We start from the raw sequence: 17,074 nt of genomic DNA on the forward strand, positions 1-17,074 counted from the left end.
TAAAATTCTGGTAAAACCACTGTTAAAAACAATCCTCTTGGGGCACCTGGGCGCCTCAGTCAGTTAAGCATCTGACTCTGTTTCGGCTCAGGTTGTGACATTGAACCCGGCATGGGGCTCTGCACTCAGCAGGGAATCTTCTTGGGATTCTCTCTTCTTTTCCCTGCCCCTCCCGCCTGTACTCCCTTTCTCCCTAAAATAAACAAATACATCTTTAAACATAAGCAGCAAAACAATCCTCTTAATTTCATGGCAGCAGTGCAGGCTCCTGAATTGGAGATCCCAGTTCCAGTCCTGACTCTGTACCGTGAGAAGGAGGAGCCCAGGTGCGTGTGTTATTCTCTCTGAGCCTCTGTTTCCACATCTATACAATGGAGATTTGGGACATCTTCCCCTGCAGAGCTCTTGCATGGAGTGCAGGGGTGCAGGCACATCTCAGGACAGCCCCTCCAGGTCTGGTCCCACTTTCAGGGTGTTCCCAAGGGCCCCGGGCAGCATGGCAACAGAAAGGGTCTGGAGTCTCGCACCCACCGTTCCACTCCCGGGTTGCCGTCTCCACGGTCAGCACCGACTCTGCTCCAGCAGCAGACCTCCTGGCGGTATAAAACTTTTGGTATATTTTAATCCCAGCAGAAGTGTTCCAGTATACCTCATCATAGTTACTCACATCGCTGATGCACTTTATGGAAAAGTTTTGTCCCTCAGAAACAGAAATTGGGTCCGGGGTTATTGTTAGGTTGGCTGAAAGAACGCACACAGAACGGACAAAAGAAAAACCAACAACAAGCACAAGATTTAGTCTTTCTGGTGACATCGACACACGAGTGAAATTTAAGACAGAGGCAGAGAGCATGGGCCGTCCTGACTCCACTGGTGTCATTGCGGGATGGGTACCTTGCGGCTCCTGGGCTTTCTTTGTTTCTAGGCTGTTCCCGGTGGTGCTCTCAACTGTACTCATTTCCATCTCCTGCCTTGGGAGCTGGTGCACTTCCCTGTTGTGGCTGGAATTATCTCCTGATGATCGGCAGGGCAAAAGGTTGCAAACTTAGGGCTGTTGACATAATCCAAGCTCCCCTCAACCTTTTCCATGCCCAATGGCTCTGTTCTTGTAACAACACCATTCTCTACCCTTTTAAAACATGTTTTAAATAACACCGTGTTGTATTTTAATTTCTCTTTCTGTATCTCTTCTTCATAAAAGTGTGAACCCCTTAAGAGCAGGGCTCTCTTTTCTATGTCTTTGCATCCCCCAGGGCTTACCACTGGCTATAGTACACATCCAACACTTACTAAGCCAAAGAGTGATTTCTGGAACAACATTTGAGGTACAGGCATCCTAGAATGTACTGCCCCAATAATTAAACCAGGACCATCTCAGGCAAACTGGGAGGGAGAGACACCTTAACTCTAAGTCTCTCTACACTTACTCCTCCTTATGAGAATGTCCTCATAAATTCATGAGGAATTATTCCTCAAAAATGTTAACAAGACCCTTACAAAGGTAAAGGCTTATATGGACAGTCTACTTTTGGGGGCCTCTGCTTCTATCTTTCCACCCCTCTTTGAGCATGTCACTGACATTTCAAAATGCCATTCACTTTTATCTCCTAGAGGTGAATGGTTTCACACCTGGAAGCCACTGATGCCGGCCAGCTTTCCCCACTAGTGTAAAATCTTGCCCTTCATCACAATAAAAAGAAATCAGGCCTGCCCACAGTGCCCTTTAGAAGCGGGGATCCCAACGTGCAGATAGAGTCCCCAATCACACAAGCATGGATTGCGGTGTCCCTCCCATGGGCCTCACTGGCTGTCGGGATCTGGTGTGGAGCTGCCTTTTGACGGCTCGGCAGCTTCTGGGAGTGAAAAGGGAGAGGCTCATGGAACCATGAATCTGGTTCTCTTGATTCTCAGAAAACGTCCAAACCACCAGACCAGTGGTTTTCAGTGAAATCTCAGTAGGTTTCTGTGACAACCCAAATCCCACCTAATCAATACAACTCTGAGTTGAAACTTGAAGCGTCCACCCGCTCTCACTACAGAAAACTGAAATGAAATTGCTTAGAAGACCCACGAGCTCTTCTATGGCCATCATGTTTTCAGATAAGTGCCATCTTGATCTTTGTAAAAAACCCCAAGTCACGAGGGTAGCAAGGGGGAACGAGGACCATCAGTCGTGTTGGTGTTAGTCCTTCCTCCAAATTGTTCAAAGTGGTCTGGTGATTGATCGAAGTGGTTCAGTTTTTGCAAAATGGGGAGAAAAACAAGTGTGACTGCCCCATTTTTGCAAACAGGGGTGAAGTTAGGATGTTTTATTACATGAGGAGAAGAAATGATACTTTTTTAAAAAAGGACCAGCTCAGTTGAAAGCCTTTAGTCAAAGACTAACACACACTCAGGATAACTGTAAAATGATCATAAAGTCTCAAATTATTAAAGCTTCCGGCAAGGTTCTGGCTGGAATAGGTAGAGTGGGAGGGGAGAGAGGACAGAGCGTGTCTTCGCCTGCTGGCGGTGGGCCCTGAGCCTGGCTACTACTACCGGCCTCCAAGGAAAGGAGAATGGGCTCACGGAAGGAAAAGGGAAAATCTGGGGCACCACCTTCGTCATGAACTCAATGACTTAAACAGAACTAACCCGAGTGTGAAAATGTCCTTTCCGGTCCCTGCCTGCCTTCTCAGTGCCGGGCAGACCTTTCCTCCCCGGCAGGCCTGGGCTCCCCCCATCTTTCTGTCTTCTAAAGACCTTATCTAAATTCAGATGGGAGAGAGGGACACCCCCCCTCTGTCTCCTGCTTGTGATTTACCCCAACCACACTCCAGCTAGCTCAGAGATATTCCCAGGGGGTTGACAGCCCTTGGCTAGAGGCAAAGAGTCCTTACCCACGGAGGTGAATGTCACTTCTATGTTCTTACTGCCTTTGGCTCCATGGATGCTGACGAACTCGCACTCATAGATGACTGTCGTTCCAGCGGACCCGCTGGGACACTGAGTCCCATCTGCCCTGAAGGTGTATCGGCTGCAGCCGGACTCTAGGTCAGTTTCTGGGTTGCCTGCAGAGACAGAAGCAGTTCCTTCACTGTCACACAGTTGGCTGACTCTTCCATGTAGGAGCAAAGAGGCCCAATCCGGGAAAAGGAATTATTATTTAAATCCAATTTCTTCTCTTTAGAGAGGGAGGACTGTGCGGTGGTTAGGTCTGCAGACTTGGGACTGGGCAGTCTGGCTGCAGATCCCAAATTCCCACTTACTAGCAGGCTATGGTTGAAAAAGTCACCCAACTGCTCTGTGCTTCAGTTTCTCCAGGTGGAAAATGGGGACTAAAAATCATAGCTACCGCCTCGGATTGCGTAGTCAGGTCAAATGAGTTAAGATACAGAGACACTTAGAACAGCATCCAGTCGGGGCCTGCCCCTCACACAGACCATTAGTGATGGTCGCTGGGGTAGGAAAAATTAAAAATTAAGAGAGAGAGAGAGTCTTTTTCAACATATGAAAATCCAATTTGGAAACTTCCTTGGGCTTTATTTCCCCTAACTCCAAAAATATACTTAAGTCCTCCTCATAACTCCAGTGTGGTGATTCCTGCCCAGGAGTCCTGTCCCCACTTTAGTAAAACCATCTCGGAGCACCAAAAATGACTCAATTATTCTTTCTTGGTGGTTGGCTCATGGATGCCACTACAAACCACATCACCTGGAACCCAAACCCAGAGATCCTGATGTTGGCTGCTCTGGGGTAGAGCCTTGACAGCTGGTCTGTCTAATAACCCCCTGGGGAGACCCTCACATGCAGCCAGGAAGGAGAACACCGCCTCCCAGGGTGCTAGGGACCACTTCCTACCGTTTCTCTACTTGGGCTCACCTCAGACCCTGAAGCCAGCCTGCCTCTAGGGCCACTTCATCAAGGGACTCCAAAGCCACAGACTGATTTCTACTCAGGAAAGAAAAACAGCCAGTCTCCCTTCTTTATAACTGACTGATGTCTTGTCTGGCTGCAAAAAAGCCCCAAACCAAACCAAACCAGATCCATCTGAGATGGACTGCAGGCACACATGGTAACATGGGCTTAAATATTTCAGTGGGGCAATCCAGAAGAAAAGATGCAAGTAAGGGGACAGTGGAGTTCTAAGCTCTTCCCTCTCATGTCCCCCAAGGCCAGAGTCAAGGTCACACCCTCCTGTAAATATTCAGTTGTTTTATGAATACTCTGCTAATCAACAGCCACTGGAGTATGGTAGGCAGGGCCACGAAAAGTTAATGAACTCTTTTGGAACTGCTCTAACTTGTGTGCAAGGAGAGAGCTAAGGCTCCGTTAGTTTTTATCATCATACCACATAACAGCTGCAGCAAGACTACAAACTCTGCTGCTGTTAATTTCCCCCAGTTTGTCCATCCATTTCTGTGCAGGTGAAGCTAGCTAGTACTACACTAGACAGGCGAGATGCTGCGCCAATAACAGTAACTATTACCACGTCCACTATTACTATTACTGATACTATTACTATTTATATTATTAGTTGCTGCCCAATGAGTTGAAAAACTCCAGGAAGCACCCCCTCATTCAAAAAAGACCACCCTTTTCATGTTAGAAATTCTGCCACTGCTGATTACCTTCCTTCTGTCTTATCCCTTGTATTTTGAAAATGAAATGCACCTGTTTTTGAAATGAGGTAGGTCATTCAGTTCCTCGTGCTTTGGAGTGAGTTATTCTGCTAGATTGTCTCCCATTGACCTGGAAGAATGGGTGCTAAAGAGCTCGTGGAATTTGGAGACACACACACAGAGAGAGAGAGAGAGAGAGAGAGAGAGCATGCACTTCAGAGTGGAGGCTACGAGGGGAGGAAGAAGGCCAGGTGCCGAGGGCAAAGGTTAAGTTCATCAGAGAATGGACAGTGCGAGTCCCCAGGTGGCCAGCCCCATGGCAGGAAATCCATTGTTCTGTCTCCCACACTGGGCATTAGGAATGTCTGAAACAGTGGTGACCACGGAGAGGTCCCTGACCGTTTGTAGTGGAGACTTCCTGGTTCCTCTGCCAGAGGGCGAGGCTTTCACCTCTCGGGGCTGTATGAAGTTAGTACCGAGGGAACTTTGCAAGATTTTTCTCCCATCTGGCCGCTCCTCCAGGGTGCCTACAACCTCCTCTTCCTGAAAAATCAAGGAAGTGACTAAACATCTCCTGTGTCAACATTTTCAACAGTAACCAGATGCTTTTCCCCTTCATGGGGGATTTAAAGTAAAATACAGAAGCAGCAGGTGAAATGTGCTTTGTAAATAGATGGGCTCAGGATGACTTGCATGTAAATTAATCATTATTTTATTTTTTTATAAATTAATATAGTCTGCTGGCAAAGAGTCTGTACTGTTAAACTTTATAGCACTGATGAATTTTACCAGTAAAGCCACGTTTTACTTAAATGATTTTTTGTGTAAAGATGAACACATAAAGCTGTCATTTCTTAAGGGAAGGATTGGGTCTTGTTATGTGAAGTCTCCAGACAAAAAAGTCTCCTGCTCCAGAGCAAACTCTTCCAGATCAGCCTGCCCCAGCCCTGGCTCTTCAGGCATGGCTAACATACTTTTGCCAAGGCAAACACTCGTCTTGGGAAATCAGACCTGAGGTGAGTCTTTCTTTTCCTTTCTGACAACCTTGGATAAGTCTGTGTCACCCTCAATTTCCTTATCTGCAAATTGGAGGCAAAAAAATACCAGCTTCAAACTTGCGATCAGGGTTGAATATGATCAAAAGTGATAACATATTTTTAAAATATTGATTAATCATAAGCTGTTACACAAAACAGGGTCAGAGTTGCTCTTTTAATATATTATTATTATCATTCATGAGTATAAACGGGAGGGTGGAGAACTTCCGGTAATATCTCAGATCTGAAAGGAGCCACGTAGGATCAGAAATTGACATGGAACAATTGAGAGACAAATGGGTCTATACAGAAAAATGGGGAAAAAAAAAAAACCAAAACACAAAGATACAGAGTTAGGTAATACAGAAAGATGTGGGACAGAGGCAGAGACGTGAGAAGGATAGAGACCAGGAGAAGACACACAGAAAAAAGAAGTTCAGAACCAGACTCCAAAGCAAAGTCAATGACCTCATCCTTAGCTCTTTGCTGAAGATGAAGAGGGAGGGAAGATGGGGGGCCAGCTCTTCTACAGGCGGGAGTTACTGTGGACGCAAGTCATCAGGTCTTCTCAGCCAAGATCTTGTCCACAACCCAAGCATGACCTCTGTATGCATATATTTTTGGAATGTTGTTCTAGAATGGCTAAGCTGGAGCTGGCATCAAGCCTAGTTCCATTTTAATAGTCTGAAGTTTGGGAAAAAACAGTCACCTAACATTTCCTCTCCCACCCAGTCCATCTCCCACTTTTACTTGGCCAAGAGGCAAAAACGTATATGTGAAAGGGCATCTAACATTCTCACCTGGAATGTTTATTTTCCCCTCCTGTTTCCATTCTATCGCGCTCCAATTTACATTAATCTCACTGCAGCAGTTCAAGGATACAGGATTGTTGTCGCATGTCACCTTCATTTCTTCAGTTGCCACAATTCGGATGGGCGTGACATCTATTTTTTTTCTGGACTCATATTCAAAGATATCCAATGTCAGCTTGCAAATATATTCACCTGCACAGAATACACACATGTATTTTTTTAAGATTTGTTTTTTTATTTGAGAGAGAGAGTGTGCAAGCGAGCGGGGTGAGGGGGCAGAGGGAGAGGGAAACAATTCCCAGCAGACTCCTCACTGAGGGCAGAGTCTGACACAGGGCTCCATCTCAAGACCCTGAGATCACGACCGGAGCCATAAATGAGAGTCAACCAGCTCAAACGACTGTGCCGCCCAGCTCCCCTTACAATCGTGTTTTTTTATTATTACATATGTGGAATTCCTTAGAAGAACAATAGTCTCATCTCATGTGTGGTGACAGTACTTCCTGAAGCATCGTTTTCAAAATCATCCAAGCTCTAGACAACTCTAAAGAAACATTCAGGAAGTGTCGAAGTTCAATGCAGATAATTTCTGATGCTACGGGTTAATGAGTAGAGAGATGTTCTAAGGAAGGAGCAGAAATCTCAGTCTTTGTTGATGAGATAAAAGCTGTGAGGATGGAAGCGGTAGAAAGGAAAAATTGGAAAACCTCAGAGAATTAGAAGGTTGTGGATGATTTTGGTGTTCTATTTCACTCTGTGGCAAAATCAGAATCCACAAAGATGTAATAGGGCCCGTGGTTTGCAACCCAACTTCTCTGCCAGGGAAAAGGAGATTCCCCTGCTGGTATCTGGGTTACAATGGGGTTATTAAATTCTGGAGTGTCAGGTTTAAAACTTCTGTTTCTGGGTGTGTTGGGGAAGGAGAGTGGGAGATGGGAGAGATTACAACGGAATCCAAGAAAACTAGGCAGAGGGTAACGGTTACGTTCACTCTCCTGAGGCGGGGCATAGTTTTACAGGTGTACACATATGTCAAAACATATTACACTGTACCCTTTAAATATGTACAGCTCATTATATGTCGATTATATCCCAACAAACCTGTTGAAAATTTTTTGAAGATTAAAAACAAAAGTCATATTTTTGTCTCTGTTTCCAACTCATAAGCCTTGGTAAATATAGAAATCTGGTTTTGTCTCCAAGGATGTAGTTCTTACTTATATACCATGGGATTCATTTTTAATTTTGAAAAATTGAGACTGGTGACTTCTTTTCAAAAAGAGGAAAACACTGTGTGTGTATCTATATACACACACATATACACACATGTATAATATTTATTTTTATTTATTTATTTATATTTTATTTATTTTATATATATTTCATTTATTTTCTTTTACTTATATATATTTAAATAATTTTATTAATTTTATTAATTTTAATAAAAAATTTTATAAATTTTATTTATATATTATTTATTTATATTTTTATTTATTTTAGATATATATATAATAAAATTATGTACACACACATTCACATATATTCCATGGCTTGCTTCTTTACAAGCCCTTTACTCCTTTCTCTGCACCAGTTCTTAGACAGAAACCCACCTGCATCGCCCTGAGTGATGTTGTAAATCGTGAGGCGAGATATGGAGGTCATGTTGTTGAGCACGGTGGTGTAAACCAAGAATCTGCTGCTGTTCTGGATGTCAAAGCGCCTTTCAACATGGTGCCAGGACACGTTAGAGGACAAAACTTCGTTTTCACACACCAAATTTACTGTGTCTCCTTCAAAAATGATTTCTGGTATGACGGTGAACTTCGTTTCATCTGGGAACCCAAAGAAAAGGTATTAAGACCCCAAAGCAAATGAATGGAATTGAGACTGCCCACCGGACACCACCACTACGTGAGGTTATGGTGCTTCTAGAAGGAAGCAACATGTCTTCCTCATTCCATCCCCTAACAGCTGGTCTTTGAAGCCCAAAGAGTTGCCACCTGCCAGATACTGGGAACAGGGTTTCAAGTTTGGAGTCTGTGCATACTTAATTGGCCTCATCAGTGGTGATGGGGATTCCAAAGCTATTCTTAATATTTTGCATAGTCTGGTAGAAAATGCTCAGTTGCTTATAAAAAAGCCACACCAGCTCATTTAAACCTCAAGTTTCTTTGCTACTGACTCAATATTATCAACTGCCTCTTGCTAATAACCGGTATCTTATACTTCTGAAAGCTCTGTTGTATGGCTTTGATGAAGTATAAATGGGGAAAAATAATTTCTTGTAATAAAGTCTCTTGAGAATTTAGAATTTTTAAAGAGATTTCATACCCATGGTCCCTTAAGAAGGAGAACTTTATAGACACACAGGTCCAGATTTGAATCCTGGTTCTGTGCCACATCTAGCTGTGTGGCCCTAGGCAATTTACTCAGCCTCTCTGAGCCTCAGCTCAATTGTCTGGAAAACAGGAGCTGTAAGAGCTATGGTGGAGGTGATTTGGGGCAATGGCAGCAATTATTGTTTTCATAATACAAATCTGGAGAACCATAGCATCAAGTCATTTCACAGACATTTGCTATTTCTGTGGGTGTGGGTGTGTGTTTATTGTTGTCCTTTGTTTACACAACATGTGCTTTTTCCCCCTTTAAGCTGTGTTTCTCATTCTACAACTTGCAGGAATTCCATGTGTTGAAAAGATCAGAGGTGCTGGATAAGGAAGCTCTAAGAGGGCTTTATACTCTGCCCAGTCCCTCTCCATACTGTGATCACGGGAGCACAATACCATAAAATTAATTTTGGGAGCTAGGATGTTCTAGTCAAAGTATCAAGGGATCTAAATATTTATCACATTTTTAAGACTCCTGAATAGAAGATTTTAAAATATCACACCCAACAGTTAAGAAACAAGGCCTCCTGGGAGTAGTTAATGTAGCCACCAGACTCAGAAGTCATACAGACTTATGTTAGTTTCTCTGTGTTCTTGGGCACATTATTCACCCTCCCTCTGCTTCTAGTTCCTCCCCTGTAAAGTGGAGAAAACAGTACCCATCTCACGGGATATACAAGTACACAATTTGTGTAACACGCCAGGCTAAACAGAGAAAAGATACAGTAACAATGTGTCTCTTTTCAACATCACTGTGGCTAACAATAAGGCTTAGTAAGACCACTGGTATCAAAGGGTTATACGGAATTGACCATGAATTTGTGGGCAGTGATTAAAGAAAGGGCATTCTGGTTAAGAGCCCCTGCTAATTCATCCAACATTAATTATTCTGAGGATAAATATACGACCAAATAAATGGAGATATTCTGAACATTCTGTGCCCTTGGTATTTCATAAAGATTTGAAATAACTTTCTGATACCAAATCATGCATGCAGCTTTTTTTCTTTCTTATTCTCTTCCTCTTCTCTGCCCCCCCCAATATAATTATAATTAAACAAAACAAAATCCGGTCTCTTGACCTTTTGGATATGTATACTCTAGGTAAATAGCACCGACGCTATAGAGAGCAGGTCGATGGGGGAGCTTTCCCGTGGAAATGCACGTGACCTACGTTCCTGTTTATCGTTCGGAAACTGTGCATATCACAGAGTTATTTCTGCTCTCCCAAGGAGGGCAGAGATGGTTGCAGACACTCTCCAGAAGTGGTGCTGAGTGCCATTCACAATGACTTTATGGCTCTTTGGAAGAATAAGCCACAATCTCCAAAGCGCTTTGGGGAACCATACTATCAGCACCATGTTTCTGACCAACAGTCAGCCACTGATCGGTAACACTGCTGGTTACCAACTCCTTTAAATGGTTGATTATCCTCAACACAAAGGAAATTTGGGGGGAGTAATCATAACCGAGGATTACCTAGGCCAGAGCCTGATGTTCACCTATGCCCTCAGAACCACAAACTTAAGGAATTTGGGGAGGTAAAACATGGGTTTGTTGGGGGTGGTGTTAGGGGCCACAAGGGGGTGGCATTGCTGGATGCCTTCCATGGGAGCCCATACTTTTAGGCCACTTCCTTTAATTTTCCAGTTTCCACCTGTGTTGTTGCTGTCTTATGTATTCTGAACTTTTATTTTGCTTTTTTTCTTGTTTACGTTGTAACACCTTCTTACCATTATATATGTGTCGTTATCATTTGGTATTTTGTTTTTAAAAATGATCTGACATTCAACAATATCAGAAAATGTAAAGACAAAACTTATAAACCTATTGTGAGGATATCCTAACCCCTGAGAAGGGGTGCCTTTCTCCCAGGTGTGCCTGCAACAGTCCTTTCAGAGCACTCCCCACTGGGAGACAGTGTCCCTCCAAAAAGGGAATCACCTTGAGCCCGGAACCAGGGACCGGAGTTAGTTAGGACTTTCGCCAGCAAATTCTTACCCTCCAATTCTCTGCCCAGCTGGCTCTCCTCTCTATTTCCCAAGGCATAATAGGTCCACCCACCTAATCACACAACAGAACACAGCTCTGTACCCATTTGTAAATAGGGAAGAGCATCTAACACTCCAGGATTTTATCCCTGCTCTACATGATCCCGAGCCAGGGTTCTCAAACTTCCCTATGCATCAGAATCACCTGAAGGGCTTGTTGAAATGCCGATCACCCTGGTTAGTCTGGGGTGCCCTGTATTTCTAACAAGTTCCCAGGCAGTGCTGATGTGGTTGGGTCTGTGGGCCCAGCTTCAAGAACTCCTGCTCCAAAATAACAGTATCTATTGTTCAATATCAATGCATTTCATGAATATCCCAACCCCCAAAGTAATGTCAGTTTTGGGATGTTTGGGGTCTTCTAATTTTTTATTAAAAAATCCATAAACCCAGATGGCTCTGTGACTCTTTGGTCAAATCTCTCTCCCCTGCAATCCTCCCTTCCAACTGCAGTGACATTGGCCTGGTTGGGAGGCTCTGCACCGGCACCTCAGATGGGAGAAGGGGTGGGCACATAAACCTAGTTTTAAGCATACTATAAACACCCTTACTATATCTAAATAAAATCCATGTATAGGGAAATGTGGAGATGTCCTACTTACTGCTAGTAACTGCTTGAAAGGAGCCATAGTCCATTTTGTAGGTCTGATTAAGGTTCTGCATTACTTGCTCATTTGCTTTACGCATTAAGTCGGGGGATGGTGTCGTCGTCTGGACCTCATATGTCACAACCACACTTCCGGGCCTGGATGGAGACCACTTGGTTCAGTAAGGCGGTAACTGACCTGGAAGAGTCTAGATGCTTATGGTTGATTTGCATTGCGTGGGAGAAACAAAATGGCAGGAACAGCCTGGGTACTTCAGTCTTCAAAGGTTCACTCAAATCAACCTGTCATTAAACTTTAGTCGGAAGCCTGAGGCACACACTCTGGCTTCTCATATGTCTGCAGACAGGTGACATGACTGAATGAAACAGCCAGATAGGAACAAGTGGAGTGAATCACAGGAGCTGGTCATGGCAGGGGGCAGGTACAACTCAGAGACCCGTCACATGGCCATGCTGCTCCCAGGGGTAGCATTATTGACCCTCCCTCCGCTGAATGTCAGATACCAGATATGCTGAATGTCAAGTGAAGCCAAATTCCTGAATGCTTTTGTGAGCGTTCTTTATTTTTAAAATTGGCAACGAACTCTCTGAAACCCCCTGCTAACCCGCTCAGGGCTGCCATGGTGCCCAACTCCAGGAGGAAAGATTCACACAGCTGTGTGCAACTGTGTGCTTGTGGCTGGCGGATGGCTTTTCTTGAATAAAGGCATCATGGGTGACATTATTTCATTGTTGTATCTTGGAACTCGCCAGACAGCAAACTTATCCTGTATCTGTCTGCAAAACTCTTGCATGCACAGAATAAACACAAGGTTTTTGCTCCCTTTCCATCTAAGTAGGTACATCTCTAGGGAGCAAGTTTTTGTTCTCAGCATTGCCTCCCTCTTTAAGCCACAGCCACTCGACACTGTATTCCTCTCTACCAAAGTACTCTTGTTGTGTGCCCACATGACGGCCCCCCAATGGGCTTTTTCTCCTTTGCTAATGTGTTGGTCTCTGCCACTAGAAATGACCTGATTATAGCTTCTTACCTGAATCCTGTCACAGTCACCAATTTGAAGCCTGGTAAAATGCTGTAACCTTTCCAAAACTGGAAAACAAAGTGAGACAAGTGTCATCATATCAAGGTCCAGCAAGAGATAAGCCAAAGGATTTAAAGCCAAGTAAAAAGCACATATTCTTTATCACCCCGGGTAAACCTTTCTCCCGTCTATTTTAATAGTGCTGGGACAGGCAGATCTTTGAAGAAGTAATTCCTATCTGCCTTTGTCAGGCTGGGTTCTCCAAGAACCAAGCGCCAGTTACATGGGCAAAATTTTTACTCCGGGAAATGCCTAGCAAAGAAAATGGGGAGGTTTCTCTGAATGCCAACCCACAGGAGATTCATCTCCATTCAAGTCTCCTCTGCAGGTAGATGTTACACACAAAGCATGGTGAGTGCCAAGCACTGTGCCAGGTACATGGGTTGGTGGGATCAAAGATAAATATGCCACTCTCTCTTCCCTCCAATGCATGTAATTGAGTGTGCAGTGTGTGTGTGTGTGTGTATGGAAGCTTTCCATGCTGTGCAGAAATATTACATGCCAGATATGCAAATCAGATGTCCAGGAGTTCTCCAGCATTTCAGCATGGCGCCCATGGAAAATGAAAATAATTTCTGTGATATAGAAGGGTAAGCAGAGGCGCTCCTGGCCTGACGCAGGGGCTTGGCTGCCCAGAGGACTAAGGGAAGTCATTATCTCACCCCACCTATAATAATTTGTAGAACTCAAACTGGGAAGCTCTACTCCAAATGAGTTAATTCAAGCAAAGCATTTAGGTTCAGATGAATTAATCCAATGTAAAGGATTTAGAATAGTGTTTGGCACACAGTTAGCACTCAGGGAATACTCGTTATTTTTATATGAATAAATTTAAATCTGTCATAAGGGACAATGCCTTGGTACCTCTAAAATAGAATGTTTTGAAACCCCCGGTGCCAGCCTTAGGTTGATCTGCCTGAAAGATGCTAGGGGCTTCATCTAGGCGGTGTGTGAAGACAAGCAGAAACGCACCATCAGGCACTTCTAGACCAGGTACTAGGACCTCTGCTTAGGATCTGGTGAGCTGATGCCACCAGATCACCTCTGAATCAATCCTACCCTGGGAAAAATTCCACCTAGGTCAAGATGATATCAAAGCATCATGAACATTATTTGACTTGAGCACTTCTTAATTCATCATCCCACACTTGGAGGAATAATTCTGATCCCCACATCCATAAATTCTGACAGCTTTAAGCAAATTATCACTGTAAATGCAACAGATTCAGTTCAGCCTGAAGAACTTATTGCTTAAGAGGTTCCCAGGGCCAAAACCTACCGCTGTTTCCAAGTCAGTCTTGTAGGACCTATAGAGAGCAGAGGAAGTATTCTTGAGGTCTTCTTGAAAGCCCACATTGAGTCTGACCGACATTCTCAGGGTAACATCTGCTGAAAAAAAAAAAAAAACCAGGACAATATTTTAAAATATCATGTTAACAAATGAATACACACAGGACAGAGAAACATTTGCCTGAATTTCTATCAAATAGCCACTCAACAAAGAAACATTTAATGAACAGTTACTTACCTCCCTGGAGCTGGCAAAAAGGTCCCTTGGGAGGTAGTCCTTTAAGGCAACTGCACTGATGCCCTGCAGGGATGCTGTCACGCTCTTGACAAGTGAGGTTCTGGAGACAGCGTTCCCGGGGCCACCTGTAGCCTGTCTCACAGGAGCACCAGATTTCATTTCCAGTAGGTCTGCAGACTAGCATTACGTAGAACAGCGAGGAGAGAGAAGGTGGTCACCACCTTTACATTTATAGACTGTAAGTATTTATACTTGTAGAAAATCCTAACTTGACTGCATATGGCCCTCTGGGAAGTTCAATAGTATTACATGAGATTCACGTGATTCCCATTATACATCACTATGCCGTCAGGCATGGCCACCTCCAGGGTGATGGCTTTGACTATCTCAGTGGATGCCTACAATGACACCATGATGAACAGATTCTTGGATATGAAGCGTATGGGAGCCAGTTTCCAGCATTGTTCCTTTCCACCCCTGTTTCTGAGTACTGACACCCTCTTGTGACTCCCTTTCATAGTGTATTAGGCTTGGTCTGTGCGAGTAATGATATATCGTCTCTGAGATTAGGATATAAAAGGTACTGTGACTTTCCTCTGTGATCTCTCTCTCTCCCTCTCTCCTCTTTCTTTCATTGTTTGCTATGGGGGTAGTCAGCTGCCACTGCTTGAGGACATGTCATGGAGAGGCTGACATGGTGAGGAACAAAAGCCTCCAGCCAACAGCTAGAGAGGAGCTGGGTCCTGCCAACAACCACAGGAGTGGGCTTCAAAGTGGATTTTCCAGCCCTGGTTGAGCCTTCAGAGGACTACCCTTCTGGCTGACAGCTTGACTACAACCTCATAAGACCTGAGCCAGAGCCATCCAGGCAAGCTCCTCCCAAATCTGGCTCTTGGAAACTATGGGATACAATACATGTTTGGTGCTTTAAGATGCTAAGTTTTGAGCTAATGTGTTAAGTGGCAACAGATAACGAATACCAAGTACAAATGCAATTGTGCCTTTTATGTTTCTAATCCAATGTGAACAACCAAAACGGTTTCTTTTTATCTTTTTCTTTTTTTTAATTTAATTTAATTTAATTTTTTTCAGTGTTCCAAAATTCATTGTTTATGCACCACACCCTGTGCTCCATGCACTATGGTTTCTAACCCAAGTGGGGACATTGGCAAATGCTCTGAAAACAGAGTACTTTGAATTTATTTCTAAAATTCAATCAAAGCCGTATCACTGGGAATTGTCTATTCTAAGAATCAGCTCCTAGAAAAAGGCACAGAGTGACTACCCAAAGGAGAGCCATCAGATCATTGTTCCTGAAATAGGAGGGACACCCAAACTCCAAGGAATCTGTGAACACTGGTACAGTTCTGAGCTTCAACACTGGTGGGAAGGGGCACCCAAAGGGAGCTATGAAGCAATCCCTAAGGTTCCGCTAGCATATATTAAGAATAAAAAATTGGAATGCATAGATGATATTGATGGACAATTTGAAATATAAGAATTCCAAAAGAAATTTGAAAAATAAGAATTTTATGCTTGCCTCCATTTAAGAATCATAAAATCCAACATCTGTTAGTGCTTACAAGACAGTAACCTTGTTTAGGACAAAGGGGAGTCCCCTATCATAGCTTCCCAGGTGATGGTGCCTGAGAGGTAGGACACCGAGCGTCACCTCAAAAGGGAGGCAGTGATCAGAATGTCCAATCCCATAGCCTGGGGGTTTCTGTGTTATGTCTTGCTTCCAACCCAGGAGTGTGCCTGGTTCCTATTTCCTGACCTATGATGCCAGAATGAAAGGAACTTGCCACTTACTAATACATGAACCGGTCCTTGCTATACCCATTGATTACCCAGAGGAATGGGGACCAGCAGTTTGTCATGAAGGACCTGGCAGTATCTTGGGACATATTTTGTGACAAGTGATACACAAACCACCAAGCAAACATTTGGCCACCATTTGAAATAAGGAAACTGGCTGCAGGGTTTGCCAGTAGGGGCTTCATTCTGGAAGTCTGTGGAGTCATAAATCATACCTCAGGCCTTTTTGGGTCATCTCACTTGCCTACGAAGTACAATCTGCTCTAATAGTAAGGAGTGCAGACAGCCTTCCTCCTGGTATGTCCGACCCTCTGTCCTGAAGCAACAGGTCTTTGACTCACCTGTTGTCACCTCAATGCTTAAAATGGTGGTGGCTTGGTCAGTGCTGTTCCCTTGAATTGGGAAACTGAGGCTGTACAAGGAAGCTTTGATTGACTCCAGGAAGGAGGCATTTTCAAAACTGATCTCCACATCAACGGTGTACTCTTCAGCTGTTGGGCTGCTTGAGGCGACTGAAAGGAAAGCAGAGGAAGCTGTGAGAACTCAGCATGGGTGGCCAAGAGGGAGCATGGTGGACAGGTCAACATTTAAAGGCAGTAATGGGACTATGTGGATGCTGGACATGTCAGCCTTGAGAGATTTCTAATTGATGAGGGAACAGGAGGCTGGCTGAGAATGAACCTTCCTAGAGGAAAAGAAGTTTGTCAATTTACACCATCAAATATCCCCTTCGTGGTGTTTCCTCTCTATGATTTTATATTTATGTACTTTTTTATTTATTAAGATTTATTTATTTGAGAGAGAGAGAAAGTGGAGGTGGGGGAAGGTGGCAAAGAGAAAGGGAGAGAGAGAGTCTTAAGCAGACTCTGAGCTGAGTGCAGAGCTGATTCAGGGCTCAATCTCACCACCCTGATCTCAGGAGCTGAGCTGAGACCAAGAGTCAGATGCTTATCCCACTGCGCCACTCAGGTGCCCCATGATTTTACTATTTACAACTGATTTGTCTGGTCTCAGTGTAGTGGTCTCTGGCCATTTGAGAGATTTACAGGCTAAGTTCAGAACTTGTCCTTCCTCTCCAATCTCTCACCCTCCTTGGTGTCCAAGGTCAAGGAAATGGCCAGAATAGGAGGGAGATCTAGCAGGGGAACCTAGGCA

General features: G+C 44.1%; 1 protein-coding gene across 7 annotated transcripts in view; it reads right to left on the minus strand.

Moving 5' to 3' along the window:
• The window catches only part of ADGRF5 (adhesion G protein-coupled receptor F5), a 94,316-nt gene that overhangs the window by 17,402 nt on the left and 59,840 nt on the right, over nt 1-17,074 (minus strand). For 4 of the 7 annotated variants that reach the window (XM_013061600.2, XM_004739744.3, XM_013061609.2 and 1 more), the window contains 10 exons: nt 16,261-16,431; nt 14,102-14,278; nt 13,853-13,962; nt 12,523-12,581; nt 11,487-11,629; nt 8,061-8,282; nt 6,439-6,642; nt 2,880-3,050; nt 895-1,014; nt 532-741 (listed from right to left, as the gene is read on the minus strand). In XM_013061600.2, coding sequence (XP_012917054.1) covers nt 532-741; nt 895-1,014; nt 2,880-3,050; nt 6,439-6,642; nt 8,061-8,282; nt 11,487-11,629; nt 12,523-12,581; nt 13,853-13,962; nt 14,102-14,278; nt 16,261-16,431 — 1,587 coding nt within the window. The remainder of the gene's footprint in view (nt 1-531; nt 742-894; nt 1,015-2,879; nt 3,051-6,438; nt 6,643-8,060; nt 8,283-11,486; nt 11,630-12,522; nt 12,582-13,852; nt 13,963-14,101; nt 14,279-16,260; nt 16,432-17,074) is intronic. The other 3 variants (XM_013061605.2, XM_004739746.3, XM_004739745.3) reach the window with 3 other exon arrangements.

The sequence above is a fragment of the Mustela putorius genome, unplaced genomic scaffold (genome assembly GCF_011764305.1).
Source record: "Mustela putorius furo isolate JIRA1106 unplaced genomic scaffold, ASM1176430v1.1 tig00003983_pilon_pilon_pilon, whole genome shotgun sequence".
In the NCBI taxonomy this organism is placed as follows: domain Eukaryota; kingdom Metazoa; phylum Chordata; class Mammalia; order Carnivora; family Mustelidae; genus Mustela; species Mustela putorius.